Source organism: Orbilia oligospora (genome assembly GCF_000225545.1).
Source record: "Orbilia oligospora ATCC 24927 unplaced genomic scaffold scaffold00215, whole genome shotgun sequence".
NCBI classification, from domain to species: Eukaryota; Fungi; Ascomycota; class Orbiliomycetes; order Orbiliales; family Orbiliaceae; genus Orbilia; species Orbilia oligospora.
In genome coordinates, this window is record NW_011645772.1 from 1,477,511 (window position 1) to 1,500,859 (window position 23,349).

Consider the following 23,349-nt stretch of genomic DNA (forward strand, 5'->3'; position numbering starts at 1 on the left):
TATGCAAGTACGTGAGTATCGAATCGAATCCAATCGAATCCATGATATCCGCCTATTCCGACGGGGAGGCTGGAGGCTCAGATGCTAGACGCTCAAAACTGACGATCGTGATCCCATCGTAATTCAATTAATCCACTTCAGAAGACCCCAATCCTGGGGCCCCCAAATCGCTGGTAAATTGAGCTTAGTCTCGAAAACCTCTCGAAGGGACCTTCGAAACCGGGAACAGCGTCGACATGTGAAGCCGAAGCCTGTCTCTTTTTAGACGAACCCCGGACGACCCACCTTCTCCAGATCGCCTGTGAGAACTCAACCCACCCCCCGGACTGATTTTTCAATTCAAGAATCATGCCGTTTGTTCTTTTTTGCCTTCGTCGCCAATTTTGGCTCTAGTTTGCTCCCATGCAGGAACATGAATTGAGGTTTTGTTCCAGGGTTACTAGTGTAGGCGGGACACTTCTGCTTTCCCAGACGTCTGGTGCGTTCCTTTTGCCAACCTCCTCTTGACATATCCGCCTACTCTGCACCTGCCAGAACTGCTCCTCCTCCCAGTCAAAACTATCTTTAGTCGACGACCGCTAGGGGTGGAAGCAGGATGGGCTTATCGGTGTGTGCCCACTATATTGCGGCCCATGCTTTTTTTCCTACACAAGCATGGCCCCATTTTACACCAGCCAACTTTTGTCAGACAGGCGTCAATGTGATGTATGCATGTCCACTCTAACCTTCTGGTTGCAGGGAATGTGAAAAACTGTCCGAGGTAGGATCAATGTGATAATAGTTGGCAAGAAGACATAAAAGGCCTTCGCAGGCCCCAATCTCGATACAATTCTTTTTTTCTTCCTCACCCATCAGTCACACAGTCGTTAATCATCTCGAGTGGTAAATAGCATACATTCGCTTTGTAATATCCAACAAGCATCAATCTTTCGACATTCTTTAAAGCTTTTTTTAAGTTTTTTATATAATCTTTAATACTACAAAGTCAAAATGAAGTTCTCCGCCGTCGCCCTCGCTACCATTGTGGCCGTTGTCTCCGCCCAGGGAATCGCTGATATCCCAGCTTGCGCTCAAACCTGTCTCCTCCCAGCCCTCCAGGCTACTGGCTGCAGCTTGACCGACTTCAAGTGCTCTTGCTCCAACAAGAGCTTCGTCAGCGACTCCACCGACTGCATTGAGAAGAGCTGCTCCCCAGCAGATATTGCCAGTAAGTAGCTGCTGAATCATCTATCAAGAAAATAAGCTTTTCTATATCAGATATCTAACATATAACAGAGGCTGCCAAGGCTACCTACGAGCTCTGCAAGGCTGCCGGTGTCGAGATTGTGACCAGGGCCCCACCTGCTGCAACTACTTCTGCCGCTCCAACCACCGCTGAGCCAGAACCAACCACTGCTGAGCCAACCACTGCTGAGCCAGAGCCAACTACCTCTGAGGCTGTATCCTCCAGCGCTGGCCCAACCTACGGCGAGCCAGAGCCATCCACCACCGCCGCTGTCTCATCCACCTATGCCCCAGCCCCAACCACCATCATCTCCACCACCGCTGCTGGAAATGCCACCCAGACCCAGCCACCACCACCACCAAGCACCGGTGCTGCCGTTGCCATCGCTGGCAACGTTGTCCTTGCCCTCGGTGGTGCCGTCGCTGCTTTCTTCTTGTAAGTTAGCTCGATTGGCGGGGTAGTGTGCATTAGTGAAGATGTGATATTCTTCGATAGACGGAGAGCGATCAATCATCTAAACTAAAGAGCTAGAGGAGGTTTACCACGAGAGATATGTCAAAAGCACTCTCGTAACTTCATGTATAATACTTCATAATTTCCTAATTATACTATTACCTTATTTTCTGACATGTCTAAAGAAACATGCTTAATGTTAATGGATCATACAAAAACTGAGAGACCTTTGAACGTAAATGACAAGCTAGCAGCCATGTAGTTTCTTTAGATAAATACTTAAGTAATTGGAAATGGCATAATTGGAAATGAACAGCTAGCATTGATAAACTACTTAAGAGGCACCATGACATCGATGGTCGCCGTTATCGATCAAAGCCCTTGTTCCGGATTCCTATACCCAACAACACTCTAGATCATGCACGAGGCCGAGGCTGGAACCGCGCTCGAAAATAACTTGTCGGGATTGGACGGTCTCGGCTCTCATGATCTCAACTAAGAATTTATTTCCTCTGGGCTTCCTGCAGCATGCAGTCTCGGATGCACCGCAATGTTGGATCGAACGATTCAAGGATAAGATCGAACAAACAACACACAACGTGTTGCATTTTTCCCGCTCGCATTCCTCGACGGAAGTTGCCTATTCTCTTCGAACCCCATGTAACCTTACGTGCATCGAAGACCCTTCTAGATAAAAGAAAAATAGGAATACTAAAAAATAGGAATAATAATAAAAAACACGTAAAAAGTATTTTGCCCCCTCCCTAGTAAGGTCATTTGTACAGAGTACATACATGTAGTGTACGTAACCCCCCATGTACAGGGTATGTACTGCTACCCTCCACAGACTTTGGTGGCAAACCCGTGGCTTGCATTGCATATATCGCTCACTCGCTTGGCCCAATGGCGACCCGTAGCCGGGTCAGAACGTAAATGCAAGTAGTCTGGACTTGCAGCTGGCTCTTATAGGGCTGGAATTTTGGTTGCGGAGAATTTCACTTTGGGCGAAGGTATTTGAGATCGGTTATCGATTTCAGCTGGATTTAAAGGTCCTCTAACCGAAGCCATTACAATTATCTTACAACTAATAAGTAAGTACCAGATTAACTATAGCTTTCAAGCTACCTATATGCGAACCGGCGATCGCCTGTTGGATGTTTTGATCATGGGAGGGTGGTTCTTGATCGAAGCGGGCGAAGATGCAACAGCCTAAACAGCTTACAACATTACAACTGCAACTTCTAAATCTCTTATCACATTACCATTCCGTCAATTCTGCCAAGCAAACATAACTGGCCGGCTACATATCGCAAATGTGATGGTTCGGTTTTTTTGGACACGAAAAAAATATAAAAAATATACAAAAATAAAAAAATAAAAAATACGATTCCATTCCGTCGTCATCATTGAAACTCCCTGTTGGATTAAGAAGGTGTATAAACAGAAAGCACCTGTCGTGGCCAAATATACAAATAAGTATCAGCCGCATATCCAAAAAGGGAATGTGTCTTCGAAAAGGCCTTGTATTCATCGACTAACTCATGCCAGGGTACCTCGTTTGGGTTTACTAGTCAAGAGTCGCAAATGGAAAATCGGTCGTATTTCATGTATTAAATTAGCAGAAAAGGAGTGAAAAGGGTGCGAGACATAAGATTTAGATCCAAGACAGATGCAGAGGCGACTAGTAATAAGTATTGCGCTTAACTATAAACGAAAATCCAACGCCTGATATAAAAATAGAATTATCATATGGACTAAAAGAGTATACTAGTATATGTTATCGTTGGTAAGCAAACAAAACCCTTCCTAAAAGATAAGCAGAAATCCAACAAGTTGTGATCATCAGTTCGTATTCGTTGTTGTCGTAGTCGTAGTTGTAGTCGTCGGAGCAGGTGGAGGGGTGGGAGCTGCTTCTTCGGTAGTATTGTTGGCAGGCTCCGCGCTACTGGCAGTAGCCTGTTCCTGCGTCGTAGGTTCCGGAGGCGTAACATCGGCAGGAGTTGTAGTTGGCGCTACTGTAGTTGGAGCTACTGTAGTTGGAGCTACTGTAGTTGGAGGAGTGGTGTTAGTAGCTTGTGCTGTGTTGCTCCTGCTAAGTCCTGTATTTGTCCTAGAGATTGTCTTGATACTAAAGTTGCTGAGCTTTCGGGCAACGGCGCCACCCCGGAAGCTTTGTTTTCGCCACCAACTGAACTCGGCGGGTGTAATAGGGGTTTCGCCCGGGTTGCCTGCGATTTCGGGGTCAGGAGTCAGAGGGGAGACACTACCCGGAATATTGTCGATAGGACTTGTGGCTTCGGAGAAAACTGAGCGGCGGGTTCTTGTACTAGCATTGCGGGAAGCAGCAGAAATAGGGTCGGATCGTTCAGTGGCAGGTGTAGGGACGATAGAGAAAGCATCATTGGCTCGGTTTTCGTCAATAACCCCGAGTTTAGCATAGTCGACAGCACCAGCGTCGAGTTCAACTGGGCCTTTTGGTTCGGCTGGAGATAAGAAATGTCAGTTTTTAAAGTGTCACGGCGAGAAAAGCTTGTGCGACCAGCCATTTGGGCATATGCACATACCTGGTAGTTCGAAAATTATCTGCGGGTTACCAGAATACTGATCTCCAGTGGCGTAGGCGGGTGCGATAGTCGACATGCTACCGTAACTGCCATATTGTTGCTGCGGATCGGCTGGATATTCCGGATATGCGGCGCCCTTGGTGTCTTTCTCTTGGTTTTGGAATTGCTCATTTCCTGCGTCCTTAGCTGCTTTCCGCTGCTTCCTGCGCCGGATGCAGAAGAAGGCGATACAACCCCCTACAATGGCTAGAACAACCACAATACAGACTGCTACGACTGGGTAAACAAACTTGGGCGTCTCTGATTTTGTCTGTATAATGCTGACGGAAGGAGTGCTATTGGCAGGCTCGGAAGGATATGGGTAAAATGTGGCCGCTCTTTGGGGAGGCGATTCAGTGACGAACATTGCCTCGAGAGTTGGAGCTGCCCATCTGGAAGCCGTTTTTGTAGCCGACCCGTTCTCACTAAATTAATTCGTTAGTTTATTGTATTTCTAAAGTAAATAAATAAATAAAAATTCAAAAATATGAGTGGGACATACTCTCCGCCGACAACATCTCTGATGGGTTGTGGAACCTTGTATTGTTCGTAAACCGATGGGTCATAAGCGCTCATAAACTCAAGTTTGTTGAGGTTGAGGACACGAACTATGTCGATACATCTGCTCGGACTTGATGGGGCGCCTCCGATAATGAACATCTGGTCGGGAAGTGGTTTGACGCATCTGTGACCTTTACGTGCGGTTGAGGGCGAACCGTCTAGGACCTTAATCCATTCAAACGCTGGAATGGAAAGGACGTAGACGTCGTCATAATAGGGGATGGGACGAGTCAGCGACTGCCCAGGGTAGCCTCCGTAGATGTAAATGTGGTGAGACTTTCCGTCCTCAGAGGTAGCTACAGTTGCACAGAATTGTGCGAGGCCAGTTGGGGGGATATCACCGGTTGTATTCTGGAGATACCATTGTTTGTCATTAATGTCGTATATGTCAATAGTCTGGAGGAAATTTGGGCCGGTCGCGACTGCTCTATTCAGGGCGGCCTGATAGACAGATGGGTCCTCATCTGGGCTCTCAGATTGCCACTCGGCTCTGGTAACGCCCCCAATAACGACGAGGGCGCCGAGCTTTCCAGCTGGGACGTAAACCATTTCTGCATTTACTCTTGGACGTGCCGGGGTTGGCAAAGTCGTATTGGTCCATTTTGTCCGGACCTGTTCCGATAAGTCGGCAGATATGAACTGGGAAGATGTGACATTGGGGCTATATCGTGGACGAGGACCAGGACCACGGATTTCTCCCCAATTTTTATTCTATTTCGGAATTCATCAGCCATCCGGTCAAAATAGATGTCCTCTTTTCGGAAAGAAGGAAATCATGCATTACATACCCTGGCCCCGGAAAAATAGTAAGTAGTGTTCAGTTCTCTGACATTGACTCCAGCACCACCTGCGACATAGCGGTTGACGTCGTTTGAGAGAACGGGCCCGACCTGCCAGCCTCGCTGCCAAATCCTTTCTGGGCCCTGCCTGTACACGTCGAAGACTTGTACGTTGTCGTCCGCAGGAAACGATTGGATAGAGTCCGTGTCAGCTAAAAGCCCACCATAAAGCCAAAAGCTATTATCATTCGCTGCCATGAACCCAGCCTGCAAAATGGCAAGAAAATGCATTAGTCACCTGCATTTTTGGGATATCATAAATCTGAGGATGCATGCATACCGTGACCTGGGCAAAGGGAGTATCTATCGTTTGAAAGGGTACCTCTGTGGTATTGAAGCCAGTCCCCAGATTTAGGTAATACGACAATGTTGGTATGTCGTTGACTAAGGTAACAAGGATGTCAGCAAGAATCCAAATCGACACCAAGCAAGCCTCTCTCCCACGAGGCTTCCATGGTTGGCGGTGACACAGCCTAGATAATGCATAAATGCGACCTCAAATTGCAGATTGTTTTTCTTAATTTTATATTTGGTAGCCGCTGGACCTCTGTGCCGTTGTTTGCGTGTTGCGGGTGAGGTCTTTCTGTTCTGCTGCACAGTCTCCTGCACCCTCAAATTTAGGCTTGAGCTCTGGCCACCCAGCCAACCAACCACCCCATTGAGCAGTCAAGGGGCTCCCCCTCTTAATGCACCATCATGAGGAATCCTTTGCTTCAAAGGAGGAATATCGCAGGAAAGATGATAAGCAAGCAGGTGCATGGAGAGTTGACATACCTTCTATTTGTGGGGCACCAGTGCCCGTGATATTAGCGCGTTTTAGCCTTCCGCCGTTAATATAGAGTTGATCTCGAATGATTGCGCCTGCGGTTGTTTGATATATGTTAGGACCCTGAGAAATAATCTGTGCTGATAAGACCCGAACTAACTCGATGGCAGTTCCCAGGAGCACATCGCCCTGATTCCAATCTCACGTCGTTCCAAAGGCCCATTTTCGCGCCTGCTGATACCCATTTCCGCTGTCGAAACCGCAAGTGCATGGCCCAAAGCGGGCAGAGTCGCAAAGATGAGCTTCCTCCGAACCATGTTGACCTAAGCTTTGTCGAGAAAGTCGTGGTGACCAGTGAAAGAAATTCAAAATCTGATCTTTTGGTCCGATGGTTTCCCTGAAAGGCTGATATTATAAAGCTCGTGGAGGGCGCACTAAACCTCTTGGGCTGAGTCTCGGGTGGGTCCAACGGCTGTACTGATGGCCACCAGGCGCGAACCTCGCATCCTCCAGAATCAAGGGCAACTATCCGTCAGCTACTGCATTGGCTAAGGTCCTACACATGCGACTCTGAACTAGGAAACGAATGGGATGAAAGATGACCCAGGAAATCGTATTCCTTCAGGAAAACTAAAAAACAAATTACCACCTTCTTGATAGCTCAACTGTCAAAGTAAGGGCGGGCCTCCTTAAATTGGTGAAGAAGCATCGATCGAGCCCATCGACCAATGCAAGCCAGAAACGTATACGGCCAGCTTTCTCTTGTGCCATGCGGGTCATGCACCCAAGACTTCCTTCACTCCAGGCTGCATAAGATCGCTTCTCCGTCGAAACACGCAGTTCGTCCGGGTGTTACACTTGAGATGGGGGAGGGGTTTTGGCTGTCTCTGGCATTTCCCGCGAGGTACCAGTTACCTTCCCGCTAACTTTGCCGACAAAACCGTCCTGACAAGGGTTTTATTCTGGGTGACAGGAAGGGCCTTCGAAGGCTTGTTCGAACGCAGTTTCTCATTTCACCCCACCCTTTCGAGGTCAGGTTGGAATGCAAAGAGCAAAAAGGGAACAAAGATCACACAATTAAACATGACAAGGCCAACCTGCTCGCCTCTTGAGCCCGGAGGGAGACATGCCACCATCTTTGGGGGCCTTGTTATAGCTGGTCTGGGCACTTGTTATTATTATAGCTTACGGCTACTAACTACCTTTCGGTTCCCCCCCAGCGAAGCTCGCTATTCCCGGTGGCACAAAAGCATATTTGCGTCTGACGAAGAGGGAAGAAGTCCAAGTTTTTCCTGCTGCGGTGAACAACAGCAACCTTAACAATAGATGATAAAAATATCATTTAGCATCGATATCGTCGATGCGACGATAAACATAAGACCAACTGATTTCATTTTCAAGTGGCTGGGTGGTGCTCTCGCTTCGAAGCCCTACTTGAACAAAGGGACGGCTGAATAGTGCTAGTGGAAAAGGGTTGGCACAGCCCTGGACCTACCGGCCAATAAGGGCTGCAGCGACAGTCTATCCAGCATGAACTATCATCTTCTGCCAAAGATGGCCACTCCATCCTCCAACGTGCCCAGATTGCGAGAGGTAACCCCAAGGTTGCAAAATGAGTAATACAATATTTGAATATATTCGCACTCCTCAGCCGGGGCACCTTGCGAGAAAGAAATTTTCCCGCCCTTCCTTGCATGTTGCTTACTGCCGGTTCTGCAGGCCAACTTTACGATATCTTGGAATTGCATTGCTAAATGCACACCCTTGACCTAACTGGGTGGAGACACCTCTTGTCAATGAGAGAGTAGATAACCCGTCGCACCGCCAGTTCTTTCTAGCCTGATTTGCTTCCGTTTTTGGTACGCCTCACCAGCCCTTAACTGGAGACAATTCACAATTCTATCTGGAGGGACGATCTTGAACTTCAGATGGTTTGAAGTTGGTCCTCTTGGATCCCTTCTGTCATTCGCTTTTTATACAAACACAAGCTTGTCGCTCGCTGTCCCTGAATAGGCCTGCAGGCCTCTACCCGCTTACAACATGATGGCGGTTTCGTTCAACGCACTGTCCCTCGCTATTATCCTGCTGTTCTCCTTGGTGTCGGCGACGAATCCCAAAACGACAACGATAACTCAGACGCAGACGCAGACCAGCACTATCACGACATGTCCGGTGAGTATCTGATGGAATGCAGTTGATAGTCAATTCCTAGAAGCAATTGTTGACAAGCTCCGAATTATTTAGGCTCCTGAGTACCCCGTGACAGAAACTGTCACTGTTAGCTTAACTTGCCCCGTAAGTTCTTTTTTCATATCGCGAATTCCACCACGCAGTGTGCATGTGACTTACCAATGCCTTTGCATATCTCCTTAGACCCCGGAAACTGTTACCGCCACGACCACAGAAACTGGCTATGGCGAAGTTACAGTTACGGAAACTTGCTATATTACTGTTACTGAGACTCCAGATGTATCTACAATCACGGAGACCGGTGCTGTTACTATTGTCACGGAAACTCTGACTGGCGATGTCACAACTATTACCGGCGACGGCGTGACAGTCACGGAAACTCTGACTGGCGATGTCACGACCATTACCGGCGACGGCGTGACGGTCACGGAAACTCTCACAGGAGACGTAACTACGATTACTGAAGCCGGCCCGTCGCCAGTGACCTTGACACAAACATTAACTGCGTCGACGGTAACGGTTACTGAGGGAGGATACCCGGTAACAACGACAGTTACACACACTTCAGTATCTATCTCGACAAAGTGGAAGGTTAAGTGGAAGACAACGACGTCGACAAAGACACAGACGGCGACAGAAACTCTGACGAATACCGCCACTGAGACTCAGACAAATACTGAGACTCAGACGAATACAGAGACCCAGACGGATACAGAGACTCAAACCCAGACGGATACTCTCACTCAGACGGATACTCTCACTCAGACGGATACTCTCACTCAGACGGATATTCTGACGAATACGCTGACCGACACACTGACTGACACTTTGACGAACACTCTGACCGACACTCTGACTAATACACAGACTGATACTGCCACCGAGACTCAAGTCGAAACCCAAGTCGAAACCCAGGTCGAAACCCTGGTCGAGACTCTGACTGAAGAGGTTTTGATAACAGAGACCCGTACAAGCCTTATCACGGAAACGACCGAAGTCCCCAGTCCTTATCCAGTGACAGAAACAATCCTCAGGACAGATGTTATCACTTCGACGGTTGTGTCTTCGTTTACTACCATTGTCCCGACGACAATTATCTCTTCGTTCACTACAACTCTCGATGCAGAAACAATCGTAGTCACGACGACGTTGACCAGCTTCGTCCCAGTTCTAACTACTACGACTATTCCGATCACCCGTACGACTACTCGGCTCGTCACTGTTCGGACGACTTCAGTTCGGACTGTGTTGGTCACAACTGTCCGCACCTTGCCGCCAATCATTCGAACCGAGACCCACACGCTGCCGGGCAATACCATCATTCGCACGCTGCCAGGCAATACAATTGTCCGTCCGCCAACGACACGCACCGTCACTGCCACGGTTGTTCAGTATGTGCTATATTTAAAATAATATCCGTACCTTTTTTTAAGCTTTGACGAGAGCGTGTTTCTAACGTTGCATGACTAGGACTGTGACAAACACTATCTATACCAGGATATGCGAGGCGAGGTACCCGGCAAAGGGAGACATTAACGCCTACGACTTCCCACGCAATTATACTTGGGGCTGTCCGCCAGGATATGTTTGCGCACCCAAGGTCCAGCAAAGACCCGGTCGTGGTGCATGTCCGAATGAGCCTCCACCGATCGATATCTATGCATGCCGACCGGACGAGTGTGTCAAAGCCCCTCCTCTCGCCGACCCTCAGAAGCACTGCTGGCGGCCTGCTGGATGCTCGTACAAGCTCTGCACTTACAAATACAATAATTATCCGTACTATAATTTGGATCCTAGGAGATGGGCTCTTAACTTTTCGTCCGACGGATATACCCTCATTGATAATGACCCTACGGGCTACAGGTACTATAAACGGCAAGCCCAGGCTTTATTGGCACAGGCATCGACCGATCTAGCCGTTCCCGTCCAACCCTGTTACGATGAATGTAACAACGCTATGTTAGAGGCCCAACGGACTGGTAAAGTTCCAGCTATTTGCGAACTTGACTCGGCGTTTAACTTCAAGCTTCAGCAATGTAGCACTTGCATGTCGAGGCTTGATATTACAAACACGCAGTTTCCTCAGCTCGTTTATCCCGACGTTGCACAATGGGTCTCTTATTGCGAGGGGCTCCTGCCAGCGCCGCTTATGCAGACTACTCCGGTGAGGAAAGGGGAAGATAGCACGCAGACCACATCGTCTGCCGATAGCGTCATCTCGAAAGAAACCGAGACCGTCACTCTGACACCTGAACCTACGACGGTTACGGCCACTGCGGAACCCGTGACTACCTCTGGTGACGATACCAGCGAGCCTCCAAGCACCACCGCTCCTGAGCCAACGACCACCCCAGAACCGACAACCACCCCAGAACCGACAACCACCCCAGAACCGACAACCACCCCAGAACCAACAACAACTCCGGAACCAACGACCACCCCTGAGCCAACCACTAATCCGGAGACAACTACAGCTGAACCCACCACTAGTGAAGAAGATTCCACCACGCCTGCCCCTACGACAGAACCAACTGGAGAGACAACAACATCTAGCACTGACTCCCCAGCGACAACGACAACAGACGATTCCAACCCCACAACAACGGAATCTAGTTCAGGCGAACCGACAGGAACAGATACTGCGACAAGTGACACGGCCAACCCAACGTCTACAGAAACCGACGAGCCGACAGGTACATCTTCAACTGCTGGTGAGACTTCAACTGGCGGGGGCAACGGTGGGGATGACACCACTACCACTTCTTCTCCACCCTCCACCTTGACTTCTACGAGCTCTTCTACGGTAAGTTTCTTACGATTATTTCTTCAACCAGTTACAATACTAATAGAATTGTACAGTCTTCATCAATCTGGATTCCAAGCATCTCTGGGGTCACCCGGCCAGACTTCACTGGCTCTCCAACCATCACTGGGCCCCCAGCTGCCACAGGAAGCGCCAGCACCATGAGCCCACCATTCATGACAGTCATCATGCTTGTTCTCGGGTCTTTGCTCATGATGTTTTTGTAGAGATATAATTTGCAAACATGCAAATATCTGAGGCCTACAAAGTTCTACGAGAATCAAACCCCTCAGATACCTAAACTAAAGGAAATGAAAGAGATATTGTAATAATGATACCAAACGGGCCCCCTTTACCTCACACCACCCCACACCTCAGCACCCCTATCTTCATCTGATATTTTAATGACCCCCCTCAAAGAATTTACTTCATACACTCATTTATGATAGCCAAACTTAGCATTAGCGACATTTTAGCGAATCTTGTGACCAATTTTTGGATACCACCTTTTTATCTTTTCATGTATCATCTTGGGAAATCGTCTATTTTATGGATTAATCTGGGAACCAAAAAAAAGGTTATTTGTGCACGGATTAAATTATGGTTTAATGGGATTAACTTTGTAACAGCGGAATTATCGATGAGAAATCGTGTAACGCGGTATAACTCTAGAATGAAATAAATAATTCTTAAAAAAAAAAAAAAGGCCAAAGCTCCGTTCTATTGCCGAAAGGATATTCTAGACTGTTCGGCTTCCCAAATTTGGGTTTTTTTGTAGTGATAGCGATTGCTCAAGAATGCCAAATCTTGCCAGCCGCGAATTGATCAATCATAGAGCGTAGGCATCGAACGCCCTTCTTATCGTAATCTGCTGTGACGGCATAGTCCTCATCTCCTCTGACGCAATTAACCTTTCAAATTCCTCCTTCCCGACCCACTTAAACTCATCATGCTCCGACGGTTGCAAAACCACATGCTCGGAATCCTGAACTTCAATTTCGAAATTAAACTTGCGCCACAGATCACCCCTCCTCCCCTGGAAGTCCGCCGTATCTATAAGCTTAACAATCTTGGTGGCTACTAAGCCCGTCTCCTCAAATAGCTCTCGTGCCACTGAGTCCAAAAGTGTGGCGTCTATTGGAGGGGCTTCTGCGCCCCCGCCTGGGACTTCGTACATTTCTGGATACGCAGATTCGGAGGCCGAACGGCGGATCAAGAGGAGTAGAGGCTCGCCTGAAGACGAGGGTTTGAAGACGAATGCTCCTACTCCGATGGTATCGCGTGGAGCATTGAGAAGGATGATTTCTTCTAAAGGTTTGTTGTATTGTTCGACTTCTGGGCTGAAAGCGTAGGTGTGGTCCACGAGTGCGGGGGGAGGTTGGTCTGACGGAATGTATGGAGCCGCAGACATCTTGAAAAAAATATTGACTTGTACTAAGCTTTCTAATGAATCTGGCTCCTTCTAACCTCTACTATCGGTTTGGCTATTTTGGGGTTATCGAGGTACTTTTTGAGGGAGAGATGTCGGGCTGTCGGAGCCTTATATACGATAGTATATATAAGCTTAATTCTAGCGAGTCGCACGCGCGCACACAGCCTCAAAAGTGAATTTAAACTTCGACTCACTGACGCACACCCACAGATCCGGGACGGTCTATGACGAGGCCTCTGAGTCAGTTGCAGAGAAACTAATGTAATAATGTCGGTTCCTATATGCACATCGTGCAGTAGTCAACCGCGTGTCTTCGGTTTTCTCAAAGGCTAAAAAGGTGTCTACGACGAAATCCAACAATGGCAACGCGTAATATGCAAGGGTCTTGGGTCCTTCTTCGTTATTTGGCAAACTACTAGTGGTTGCAGAAAAGGGACTCGCAAGGAAACGCGTTGAGGCTTTGGGTAGTTGAGGTCATTTACAAAAGCGAAGAGGAGAAGCATAGAAAGGAGTAGTAGGTGAGAAGTGGGTCATAGCAACGGAAAACTCCTTTGCAAGGATGGCAGTTGGAAAGAAGCTGTCGCTAAAAACGATTGAGAATAAACATACGTGATTGATGAAATAAAAGCTTTAGGAATAGCATATCGATGAGTTTCAAATCTCATAAGAAGTATAATCAATATCAGCAGTATCAGCATCAGCAGTATTAGTAGTAAGAATGGTCGAGGAATTAGTAAGAGTGGGAAGGCTGCGATCAGGGGAGATATGAGTACCGACATCGAGTTGACCATTCGTCAAAGGGGAAGAGGAGCTTGGGGGATCGTCTTCCGTTCTCCTTCGTATACAGAAAATCCACCCAGTCCCATCGGCATCCCGCTGCCGAAGGAGCTCATATTCATCGTCCGATTCATTATATGGGGTCGAACACTCGCCTGATCCATTACTCCCTCCTCCCTCAAAGAAGTGTCCTTTGCCGTCCTGGTTGACTGTACTTATCTCCCCTACCCCACTAATTATGGAGTCAGGGAATGGGAGGCTTAAAGTAGTCTCACTGGAATCCTCTTCGATTCCTTCCACCTCTTCCACTCCCCCTCGCTCTTCCTCTTCATCTTCAATTTCATCTTCCATTCTCTTTCGATGCCCCCTTCTCCCCCAATACTGACGAATACCATCGCTATCGTGTCCATTGGGGAAGTACAGCGCCTCGAGATAATCTAGTTGCTGGGCTAGACTCGCGTTTGGAGCGATTGGCAAGCGATGCGAGACGATATCCCTTTTAGGGACAGTATAAGGAACAGCCGAAGCCGGAGTACTGGCGGCAAGTACAGACAAGATATCCGGTTGGTCCAGTAATTTAAAGGAGAAAGCAGTGTAATATTCCAGCTGTTCAATGATTAGGACCAACTCTGCTTATTTTCTCTTCTTTTTGATTATGAGGATGACTGACCTTGGATTCGACCGGCTCCCAGACTTGTGCCCAGCTCATTGCTGAGTGGCACTCGATGTTGATATCGAGTGCGAATTGGGGTGTGTTGAACCCACGCACACAATCCCTCTACTAGATCGATCAGAGACGTTGCTCTGCCAAGTATACTTAATACAATGTACAATGGATCTTACCCCGATATTTAGGCTGAAAGATGCAGAGTCGTCGATTTGGTGAAGGGTAGTATCGTCCACCAGAAGAACTTCAACAAATCCTTCCTTTAGTGTAAACCTCAGCCATTCTGTGGGCCTGTAGGTTCTGTTAGATAGGTAATAATTCAAGAATAATCTCCTAGAATGAAGCGACCCACCCTTGTTTGTGAAATGAAATCAAGGGAGCTCGGAAAGGGCTCCCGGATATCTTGAGCGTGTTAAACGCTTTGTCCGGGAGGAACACGGCTATTTCGGTGGCCATAGAGGCAAATAGCAGGAACTCCTCTTCTTAAATGGTTCTTGGTAGTTGTGACGATGGTTGGTGATGGAGGTGATGATGATTCTGATGGTAGAAATGTGGGTGATGTTGCTGGCAGGTTGCTAGCAGATGAGAAGTCGGCCATTTGATATGTATGTGTTTGAGTAAGTACTTACTTACTTACTTACGAGATCCGGTGTGTGTTTGGTGTAACTGGGTTTTTGGACCGTGGGAATGTACTAGCAAGAGCACATTGTATTGCAACTTCATCTCAGCGCCGAACAACTTCTACATCTAGGTATGATGAGACCAAATACGTCCTTGTGTTCGAGATACCATATGTATTAGCTTGCGAATTATACTCAGACCCGTCTCTGGCTCCAAGACTACTCAGATCCTAGACTTGAAGAAATAGTTAGCCCCAAGGCACCTAGAGCGCCTGTGCTAATAACGAATATAGTACGAGCCAATTTAGCCAGATAGTTGACAAGCCCTGATGATTCTTCGTCTCTTAAGCTAGGCTCCCTAATAGAAGCGACCTTGAGCTCTTCTTTGCTAACATCTTTGATTTATTTGGTCAGGGTCTTGAAAGTAGCGGCCTCATCCTTTATCGTGGAAGAATATACTATTTACGGTGCTGCATGCGCAAAGGAAAACATGTTTCGGACTAGGAATTCGAGGTTGACCCCCTCTCGCCCTCACTCAATTAAGGTCTCAGCGAAGCCTCTGCCGCGACTACTTGGTAATGCACCATGAGACTTGATTAATGCATGCCCGTGCGTGCGTTCTTAAGAATTGAAAACAAAATAAATGCTTACTATCGACTAGAATATACGACCTACATATATTTGCCTACACCCCCTACTATCAGTCTTCTTACATGCATGCATGCTTGTCAGATCTACGAATAAATTTTATCATTTTTAAGTCATTTGGACAATCGATATCCATCTACAAAAGCTCAAGCTATCCCGAAAAATCGACATTGAACTAGTGGATTCTGATTATTCCGTATCAAGAACAGCCACGCCCCATATATATATATATATATTGCGAGATGCCCAACTTCCGCAAGTTCATCAAGAGCTTACTAACGCCAAGCGGGTCTAAGAAAGGCTCATCTAGCTCTTCTCTTTGTGACACGTGGGAACGAGAGCATGTGTCCCTAAGGCCTGCAGAAGGAGGGTCGGGATCCCAAACCCCAAAACAACCCCCTTCCGAAAAAATGGAGATTTTCTATGACCCGAATCCATACAACTTCTTCCTCCTCTGTCCAACACACGCACAACCAGGGTTCGTTCAAGAAATCTATGAAGACGAAATGGCCCATCTCTTGTGCCTCTTCAACGGCAAGCTACACCCGGGTCTTTCGCCAGGTGTGGCAAGGGAAGAACTCTCTCGAAGGACAAAGCTAACCCCAGATATGAAAACAAAGATTCAAAGAAGAATGGAAGAATTGGATGTGTCTAGAAATGCTTTGGTGGATCCTAAGAAGAGGGCAATTGTCGACGAGAGATATGGTGATAGGACTAACTGCCAAGTCTGTGCGGAGCCGCCCCAGGTTAAAGGGCCGATAGCAATGATTGATCAGCTCAGTTCGGGTCTTCAGTCCCATCCGCGTCCAGGCAGCAAGGAATGGAGGGAATACAGGGCTAACTCGGAAAGACAGCGCATGGAAAGAGAGCGCGAGAACTCATAAGTCTGCACGTCAAAGTAAAAGTATACACATCGAAGACTGATGGGTTGGGATGGTGTGAAAAAAGGCATCGATATCAGGTGGGCAGAAGGCGTTGACGCTATTCATGACCCCAGGAGAGATAACCAACACCTCCCGACCGAATTTTCTTTAGATATAGAAGCTCTAAATGGCTTTTTATATAGGCGGAATATTTAGTGGACTCGTCTAGTGTTCCGTAGATGCTGTGCACGTGTCGGCACGAATGCAATAGACCGGGCTGTCCAGCCTAAATTAATATGATTCGAACAATGTTAACCTGATGCGTTGCGTGGTATTTTGATGTAACACAACTGCAGCCAAATCTGGCAACCGAATGAACCGCGGCATCTTGACGTTCTCATGCAAGCGGCATTCGATTCCAAGGTTCCCCGATGCCGAATAATCGATTCGATGGGGGTGTTCTCGGTCCAGCCGAAAGGTACTCGAGCTTACCCCGGAGCTTTCTCCATATCGAGATTGGGAAGTGAGTGCTTCCGTGCCTCCAAGACCACCCAACATTCTAACAATATAAGAATCCTACCCGGCCGGTTTGGGGTAAATAAAGATGCCATGGTTGATTTGCATTCATTCAATTTGTTCTAAAATATATAAAGCTTAAGCTGTAGCTGCTTCAAATTTAATTCTTCATTTTTTCGAAATAGTTTTTGACCCGCCCGCTCGAACCTCCCATTTCAATTCAATCTTGCTTTCCAAATTATATTCGTCGCACAAATATGTCGCCAAAAAGCTACAAGCAGGTTGTCTATGCCGAAAGGCCGAATCCTACAATTATTCCAGATAAAACCTTCAACGTCAAAACCGCGTCGCTACCGACGTCATTAAAGCCCACTGAGATTCTAGTTCGCGCACATTACCTGTAAGCAAATGGCGCTCGAAATACCACAGTCCAACACATATGCACACTCCTAGACTCATCACTAATTCGATCACTATAGATCCCTCGATGCTGCTATGAGATCATGGCTAACTGCTAAGAGATCTTACATCGCCCCTGTGGAAATTAATGATGTTATGCGAGGCTCTACAATTGGCCAGATCCACGATATTGGCTCGGCTATTGACTCTACTAAGTTCAAGAAGGGAGACTGGGTGGTCTCCATGTCTGGGTGGGCGGAATATGCTGTTCTCACTGAGAAGCTAGTAGAGAGATTAGACGTGCCTCCTGGGTGTAGTCCGAGGGATTTCATGAGCGTTTTGGGAATTACAGGTTTAACAGCCTATTTTGGGCTGGAAGAGATCGGAAAAGTCAAGCCTGGTGAAACTGTTGTCGTTTCCGGGGTATGTAGCGTCCAGTTCCCTTTGAAATCTACGAGTGGTTCTAATTTTCTTAATATATATATAGGCAGCAGGTGCAACAGGTAGCATGGCCGGTCAGATTGCCAAGATCAGAGGTGCTAGGGTGATTGGTATCGCTGTAAGTGACATCGGATCTACCTAACCTTACTTGAGAATGACTTTTAACATTTCTGGGGGTCTATATAGGGTGGTCAAGACAAATGCGATTTCTTGACCTCGGAGCTCGGCTTCGATGCCGCAGTTGACTACAAAAACCTAGAATGGAGAAACCAACTCCGTGCATTGACACCCAAGTACATCGATGTCTATTTTGACAACGTCGGCGGTGAAATTCTGGATGCGTGTTTGGCCCGTGCCGCGAGGGACAGTCGCTTCATCATGTGTGGTGCAATCAGCCAATATAACACTGCCACACCCAAAGGACCAGCGAATATCTTAAACGTGATTGTGAGTAGCTATTCTTCACCTGAAGTACTTCAAAGATACAAGACTAATCAATGATTATCTGTAATAATAGTCTCAACGAATAACAATCAAGGGCTTCATCGTTTTTGATTTTGCCAAGAAATACAATGCTGCGAGGAAAGACCTTGCAAAATGGTTGACCGAGGGCAAGTTAAAGAGCAAGGAACATATTGTCACAGGTGGCATTGAAAGGGCACCTGCTGCTCTTGTAGACCTTTACGCCGGTGGTAATACTGGCAAGATGTTGGTTGAGATTGCTCCGATGTCTGAGGCTCTCCCTGGAAGCTCAAAATTGTAATGCACAAGATATACCTGAAATGTACTTAATACGAAGTAATGGACTTGGGCATGGTATTGCCATATAAGCCTTTGATTTCCATATCACCTATTACTACACTATGTACTATATATGTTATTATACGGTATCTTCAAACGTTATTGTACATATGAACATAACTTTTTGCTTTTGTTGAGCACCGTATTAACATCAAACTCAAGGCCAAAATAAAGAAAAAGAGGATTTTGACTTCCCAAACTTTTGATCCTCGCAGTATCAGCATATCCAAACGGAGTTTTTTTTTTTTTTTTTCGAGTCCGAACTGGCCCTATACCTAGAAAAGTCCAAACATATTTTGAATCATCAGTAGCAAAAAAGAAATCCTCCCAAGGTATGTCGAACGATTAATGTGTGCACCATTTAAAAGAAAAGTTAACCCAGTTTCCTAATTGGGTCCAGAATCGAAATTAATGCGTCGGGGAATTAAAAGGCCCATTAAAAAAGCTAACACTATTTAGCTTTCCTCAGCGAGTAGCAGCTCAAGCAGATCCTGCCCTCCGACATCCGGACCCATCAATCCATTACTTACCCCAGCCCCATAACCGAGAAGGGGCTCAATTGGTAGTGTCAACCAATCATCCCCACTGGTATTGTTATTTCCAAACAATCCATCCATTTCATTATCTCCAATACCGTACATATTCGCCAAATTGGTAAAGTTACCAGTATCACCCATAGCATGAAATGAGGTCGGGAAGACATTCGAATATGTCGGGAACTGTTGAGGAACTGTATTCCCGTTGAACCCATTTTGGTAATTCTGCTGGTCGTTTGGGTAGATGCTGTTCCCATAGACGATGTGTGGATGTGGCATACCTAGGTTGTCTAGATCGTTGACGCCGTTGGTCGTGTTAACTGTTGCGGCATCCGGCATTGGTTGGTCTGCGTTTGCACCTTCCCCATGATTAAGCTTATTCGGAGTGTCCTTCCCGCTCTGATTCATTCGGATAAATCTTGCTCTGATCCTAGAGGTGAGCGTTTCAAGGAGGTCACCGAACCGAAGGGCAAGGTGAACGTCGTCACAGCTGGCAGCACGGAGGGCGTATACAGTTTGGTCCATGAGTTTCAATGATACTTTGATATCGTCTTCTCGTGCACCAAGCGCGAAGGTTTTCAGAAGGTACATAGCGGCTGATGCGATTCGGAGATATGTTCGGACCGGTGCATGTTTCAACCAGCCTCCTGGAAGAAGCTTTCGGATGACCGTTAGAAGAAGGCAGCGAGAGGCGTCAACTACTTCCTTGATATATTCCTCGTCTCCCGCACATATCTGCATAAGGGTTGCATAACCAGGATTAGAAGCCATGACTGGAGGGGGGGCTAAGAAGGTTGCAGGGGTGATTGTGGGATTTCCGTTTAAGTCTATTGGCGTTGCCCCTTCCTTGCTTTTCTTTGAGCTCCCATTAAGGTGATTTGGGTTGAGGTTGGTGTTTGTACACCTATCCACAACCGCCTGCAGCGCTAAACTATTGACATACAGCCTAAGGTATTCAAATTCGACCCTCATAATTGATCGCATGGGCTCTTCAATAGTCAGATTGTCGAACTCCCGTCTCCATGCCCTAAGTAGCGGTTGGAAATGCTCGAGGAGTTGGGTATACCGGCCTGTTCGTAGAACCATCTTGGTCGCCTTTCGGGACGGGAAGAGAAGCTCCGAGGCAGACTTCATAAGGGAAGTCAGCTCTACCCACGATTGAAGCACGAGATCTTGCACAGGCGTTGCTGTTAACGAAGGGGGTTCATCTGCGTCAACTGGTTCGGGAGCGCCGTTTTGAAGCTGTTGCTGTAGGAATGGAGAACGCTGTTTCCCCCTGAACAATACCGTAACGGATATATGGCGTGGGATCATGCTTGTCCAGCCAAGTCGACTAGCAAGATGCATAACAGATATCACTAGGATCCTTTGAACTGTTGCGGTGCTTGGCTTCGCGACAAGTTTGGAAGCAGAAGGGTGATTGTTTTCAACGCCACCGATCGGGCGGTTTGCGTTATCCTCATCGTTTTCGTCGAAAACCCCAAGCTCATAGGCTAGCGCGAGTGAATTTCCAAGTAGCATCCTAGGGTCAAGTTAATTTTGGCATTGGAGATAGTTGTGAATTAAGCTTAAGAGGACTTACCAGCTCATGCGGTCGCTTCTGTAAGCTGGTTCAAGAAGATTGCCAATACTATCCCCAAGTCCCTCGACGACATATTTGTTAGCGGTGCTAGATTCGCCATCGTCATCCCGTTCCGGTTTATCCTCGGGCAAACCGAAACCACCAAGTCCTGCGTATTCTCCATCATCCTCTCCGGGGAAATGCAACCCTCTGCAGTGCCACTCGGTTAGCGCGACAAGGGCGAGTACAGTTCCCATGGTCCTCATCCGCTTCTCGCTCCCCCACATTAATCTTTGAAACAAGCTTTGAAGGTTTCTCCAGAGCTTATCATGGATAGCATATGATCTTGAAAGTCCACCTGCCCCGGGAAGAAGACAGTACCGAGAAGCCAATGTCAAAAGAGTTGTTGCTAGTACTGGTTCAGTTTGTACTAGTTCGTCGTGGGTTGATGGATCAGAATAATAACCAGTAAATATCGGGCTCATTGGCGCCATATGGTTATAGAAGTATGTCATATATAGTAAGGCTTCTTGTGGCGTGAACCACCCTGCAATAACAAACCGATACTTGGCCCAGGCTTTGAGGGACACAGCAATCGCGTCCTCGGGGTACATCTTGAATGGGTCATCGTCCTTAGTCTTCGATGAGGAAGTACTCGGGTGGGCTGATGTAGGCGACGTCGGCGACTTCGGGTCGGCGATGGGGCCATTTTCTACGCCAGTTTCTGCTAATGGGCTTTCTTCCTCCTCAGAATCCTCGATATGGTTGATTAAGGCAGGGTCAAGAATGGATTCTGGAACTTCATCTTCATCAGCCAAAAGCACTCGACTGCGAGATGGACTCATTTCCCTCCCCGTGAGCCGTCGGTTCCTCTTTGAGTGGATGGAAAGATTGTTGATGTGATTCCGGTTCACTTTTGGGCTGACAGATCCATCTTGAAACCTCACGCCACGCGAGTCACACGACGATGTACTACTCTTGGGTGGGGGAGGGCGCATGTTCCCAGGCTCTGCAATAGTTGGAGAACAAGCTGTTGCAGCGGATGGAGAGGAATTCTTACGATCAAAACTTCGCCTGGGTACGCTTGAAGTCGCCGATGTAGAGGGATGATTGATAGGTGAAATATGGGACGACCTGCCGACGGCTTCGAAAAGAAGGGCTAGTGCATCTGGCGTATTATAGATCTCAGTATTTAGAAGAGTAGAGGCAGAGTTTGTGGCGGCTTGAGCCGTCTCTGTGAAGGACTGAGCGGCTAGAGTGGGATCGATATCCCTATCGCCATCTTGTTGGCCTTCAAAGTAATCACCCGGCTCGGGGAGGCTATTTCTACCATTCGGCCTTTGACGAGGTCGCGATACAAACTCTCCTGCACTCGATGCTGATACACTTTGAGACCTTGAATGGCCTGGTTTCGTGGGTAGAGTCGTGGGTAGGACAGGAGGACCAACGACAGTCCTCTTGGTGGTATCCTCCTTCAACCTCTTCCGACTCGGCCCATCATCATCACCAGAGCCCGTTAGTTCGCCAGGGCCCCTCCGCCGGGTAGCCGAAAAGAAGCACTCTTTACTTTCCCGTCGGCATCGAACGCATGGAGGGCTATGAGGTGCCTCAACGCTTCCTAGGTCACAACGGACCTTCCTACGACGACAAGGGATACACGCCTATCCGATCCCATCGTAAATAATTGTTAGCGGGGTCTATAGTGGGTCTATCGAATTTTAAGGGGAATATCGATGGCAATGGATACGATAACGACGATGTTCTTAGGCATACCTGATAAGATCTATATTAATACGCAAAATTTACATCAGCGTCAGCCTCAGCGTCATAACTAGAGTCCTAAAAAGCCCGAAGTCTTTCCGGTACAACTTACCGTTTATGCGTTACAGGTGGTGTTACGCCAGAGCCTCGAAAGTCATTACCGCTGCTACCACTAGGAAGGGTCTGGAGACCAGCGGTTGGACTCGGGAGTGGTGGAGCTTGCGGGTAGGCGTGGCTACTCATCTACTGCTCCTGCTCCTCGGAGAATTCGGTACACGATGGCTCGGTCTTAAAAACAAGCACGGTAACGCCGACCAGACAAAAATTCCTTATGGTCTGATTCTGATTCCAAAGGGGCAGCTATTTTCGCCGATAGTTTTCTCTATAGGGATAGTTAGGGCAAAGTTTGGGGTATGCTGTTTCGTTTGGTGAGGAAAATGGCGGTAAGATGCGGTTGGAAACGCGTTTTTCGCACAGCAAGTTTAGAAATTCTGGGGAATTTGAAGCTATATACTCTGGGCAGGGCAGGCCCTCAGTGAGTGCAAGTGCAAGTGCGATGGCGCTGCGACAGGGCTAAGCTCGACTGGACTAGACTCCTTAGTACTCGGTATCTCGACTAGGCTAGCAGGGAAAGAGCTTAAGAGGAAGGAAGCGTGATAGGGCCGAAAATTCTCTCGGGATGGCGATATGCAAGATTAAGCCCGGATATTAACTCTGAAAAACATCTCTGCGATGGGTATGTGCTCCTCGCTGGTAGAAAGCCCCATGCACCTGACCCGGCCAAGTCATCGAAACGAAACGAACATGAACGAGAACAACCACCTGCTGCATTCGGTTCAGACCAGGAACCCGCCTCAAAGTTTGTCCCTGGATCCATCACAGACCAT

At 47.6% G+C, this 23,349-nt stretch overlaps 8 protein-coding genes across 8 annotated transcripts; 4 read left to right on the forward strand and 4 right to left on the reverse strand.

Annotated features, from left to right (window-relative positions):
- Nucleotides 1-990: 990 nt before the first annotated feature.
- Nucleotides 991-1,664, forward strand: AOL_s00215g434 (uncharacterized protein; the record flags this gene model as incomplete). Its single annotated transcript, XM_011129636.1, has 2 exons — nt 991-1,207; nt 1,276-1,664. The coding sequence occupies 2 exons, from the start codon at nt 991-993 to the stop codon at nt 1,662-1,664; spliced, it is 606 nt and encodes a 201-aa protein (XP_011127938.1).
- Nucleotides 1,665-3,520: 1,856 nt separating this feature from the next.
- AOL_s00215g435 (uncharacterized protein) lies at nt 3,521-6,764 on the reverse strand (the record flags this gene model as incomplete). Its single annotated transcript, XM_011129637.1, has 7 exons — nt 3,521-4,161; nt 4,243-4,706; nt 4,784-5,553; nt 5,631-5,888; nt 5,962-6,065; nt 6,456-6,542; nt 6,608-6,764. 7 exons carry the CDS (start codon nt 6,762-6,764, stop codon nt 3,521-3,523), a joined length of 2,481 nt encoding a protein of 826 aa, XP_011127939.1.
- Nucleotides 6,765-8,487: 1,723 nt separating this feature from the next.
- AOL_s00215g436 (uncharacterized protein) lies at nt 8,488-11,667 on the forward strand (the record flags this gene model as incomplete). Its single annotated transcript, XM_011129638.1, has 5 exons — nt 8,488-8,619; nt 8,692-8,742; nt 8,821-10,028; nt 10,108-11,440; nt 11,497-11,667. The coding sequence occupies 5 exons, from the start codon at nt 8,488-8,490 to the stop codon at nt 11,665-11,667; spliced, it is 2,895 nt and encodes a 964-aa protein (XP_011127940.1).
- A 602-nt stretch (nt 11,668-12,269) lies between these two features.
- On the reverse strand, nt 12,270-12,851 carry AOL_s00215g437 (uncharacterized protein; the record flags this gene model as incomplete). The annotated part of the gene is made up of 1 exon (XM_011129639.1): nt 12,270-12,851. One exon carries the CDS (start codon nt 12,849-12,851, stop codon nt 12,270-12,272), a length of 582 nt encoding a protein of 193 aa, XP_011127941.1.
- A 675-nt stretch (nt 12,852-13,526) lies between these two features.
- On the reverse strand, nt 13,527-14,772 carry AOL_s00215g438 (uncharacterized protein; the record flags this gene model as incomplete). The annotated part of the gene is made up of 4 exons (XM_011129640.1): nt 13,527-14,255; nt 14,320-14,427; nt 14,493-14,607; nt 14,669-14,772. 4 exons carry the CDS (start codon nt 14,770-14,772, stop codon nt 13,527-13,529), a joined length of 1,056 nt encoding a protein of 351 aa, XP_011127942.1.
- Nucleotides 14,773-15,994: 1,222 nt separating this feature from the next.
- Nucleotides 15,995-16,468, forward strand: AOL_s00215g439 (uncharacterized protein; the record flags this gene model as incomplete). The annotated part of the gene is made up of 1 exon (XM_011129641.1): nt 15,995-16,468. The coding sequence occupies one exon, from the start codon at nt 15,995-15,997 to the stop codon at nt 16,466-16,468; it is 474 nt and encodes a 157-aa protein (XP_011127943.1).
- A 752-nt stretch (nt 16,469-17,220) lies between these two features.
- On the forward strand, nt 17,221-18,566 carry AOL_s00215g440 (uncharacterized protein; the record flags this gene model as incomplete). Its single annotated transcript, XM_011129642.1, has 5 exons — nt 17,221-17,363; nt 17,443-17,785; nt 17,850-17,921; nt 17,990-18,250; nt 18,321-18,566. The coding sequence occupies 5 exons, from the start codon at nt 17,221-17,223 to the stop codon at nt 18,564-18,566; spliced, it is 1,065 nt and encodes a 354-aa protein (XP_011127944.1).
- Nucleotides 18,567-19,059: 493 nt separating this feature from the next.
- On the reverse strand, nt 19,060-22,705 carry AOL_s00215g441 (uncharacterized protein; the record flags this gene model as incomplete). The annotated part of the gene is made up of 4 exons (XM_011129643.1): nt 19,060-20,662; nt 20,723-22,362; nt 22,475-22,484; nt 22,575-22,705. The coding sequence occupies 4 exons, from the start codon at nt 22,703-22,705 to the stop codon at nt 19,060-19,062; spliced, it is 3,384 nt and encodes a 1,127-aa protein (XP_011127945.1).
- Nucleotides 22,706-23,349: the final 644 nt, after the last annotated feature.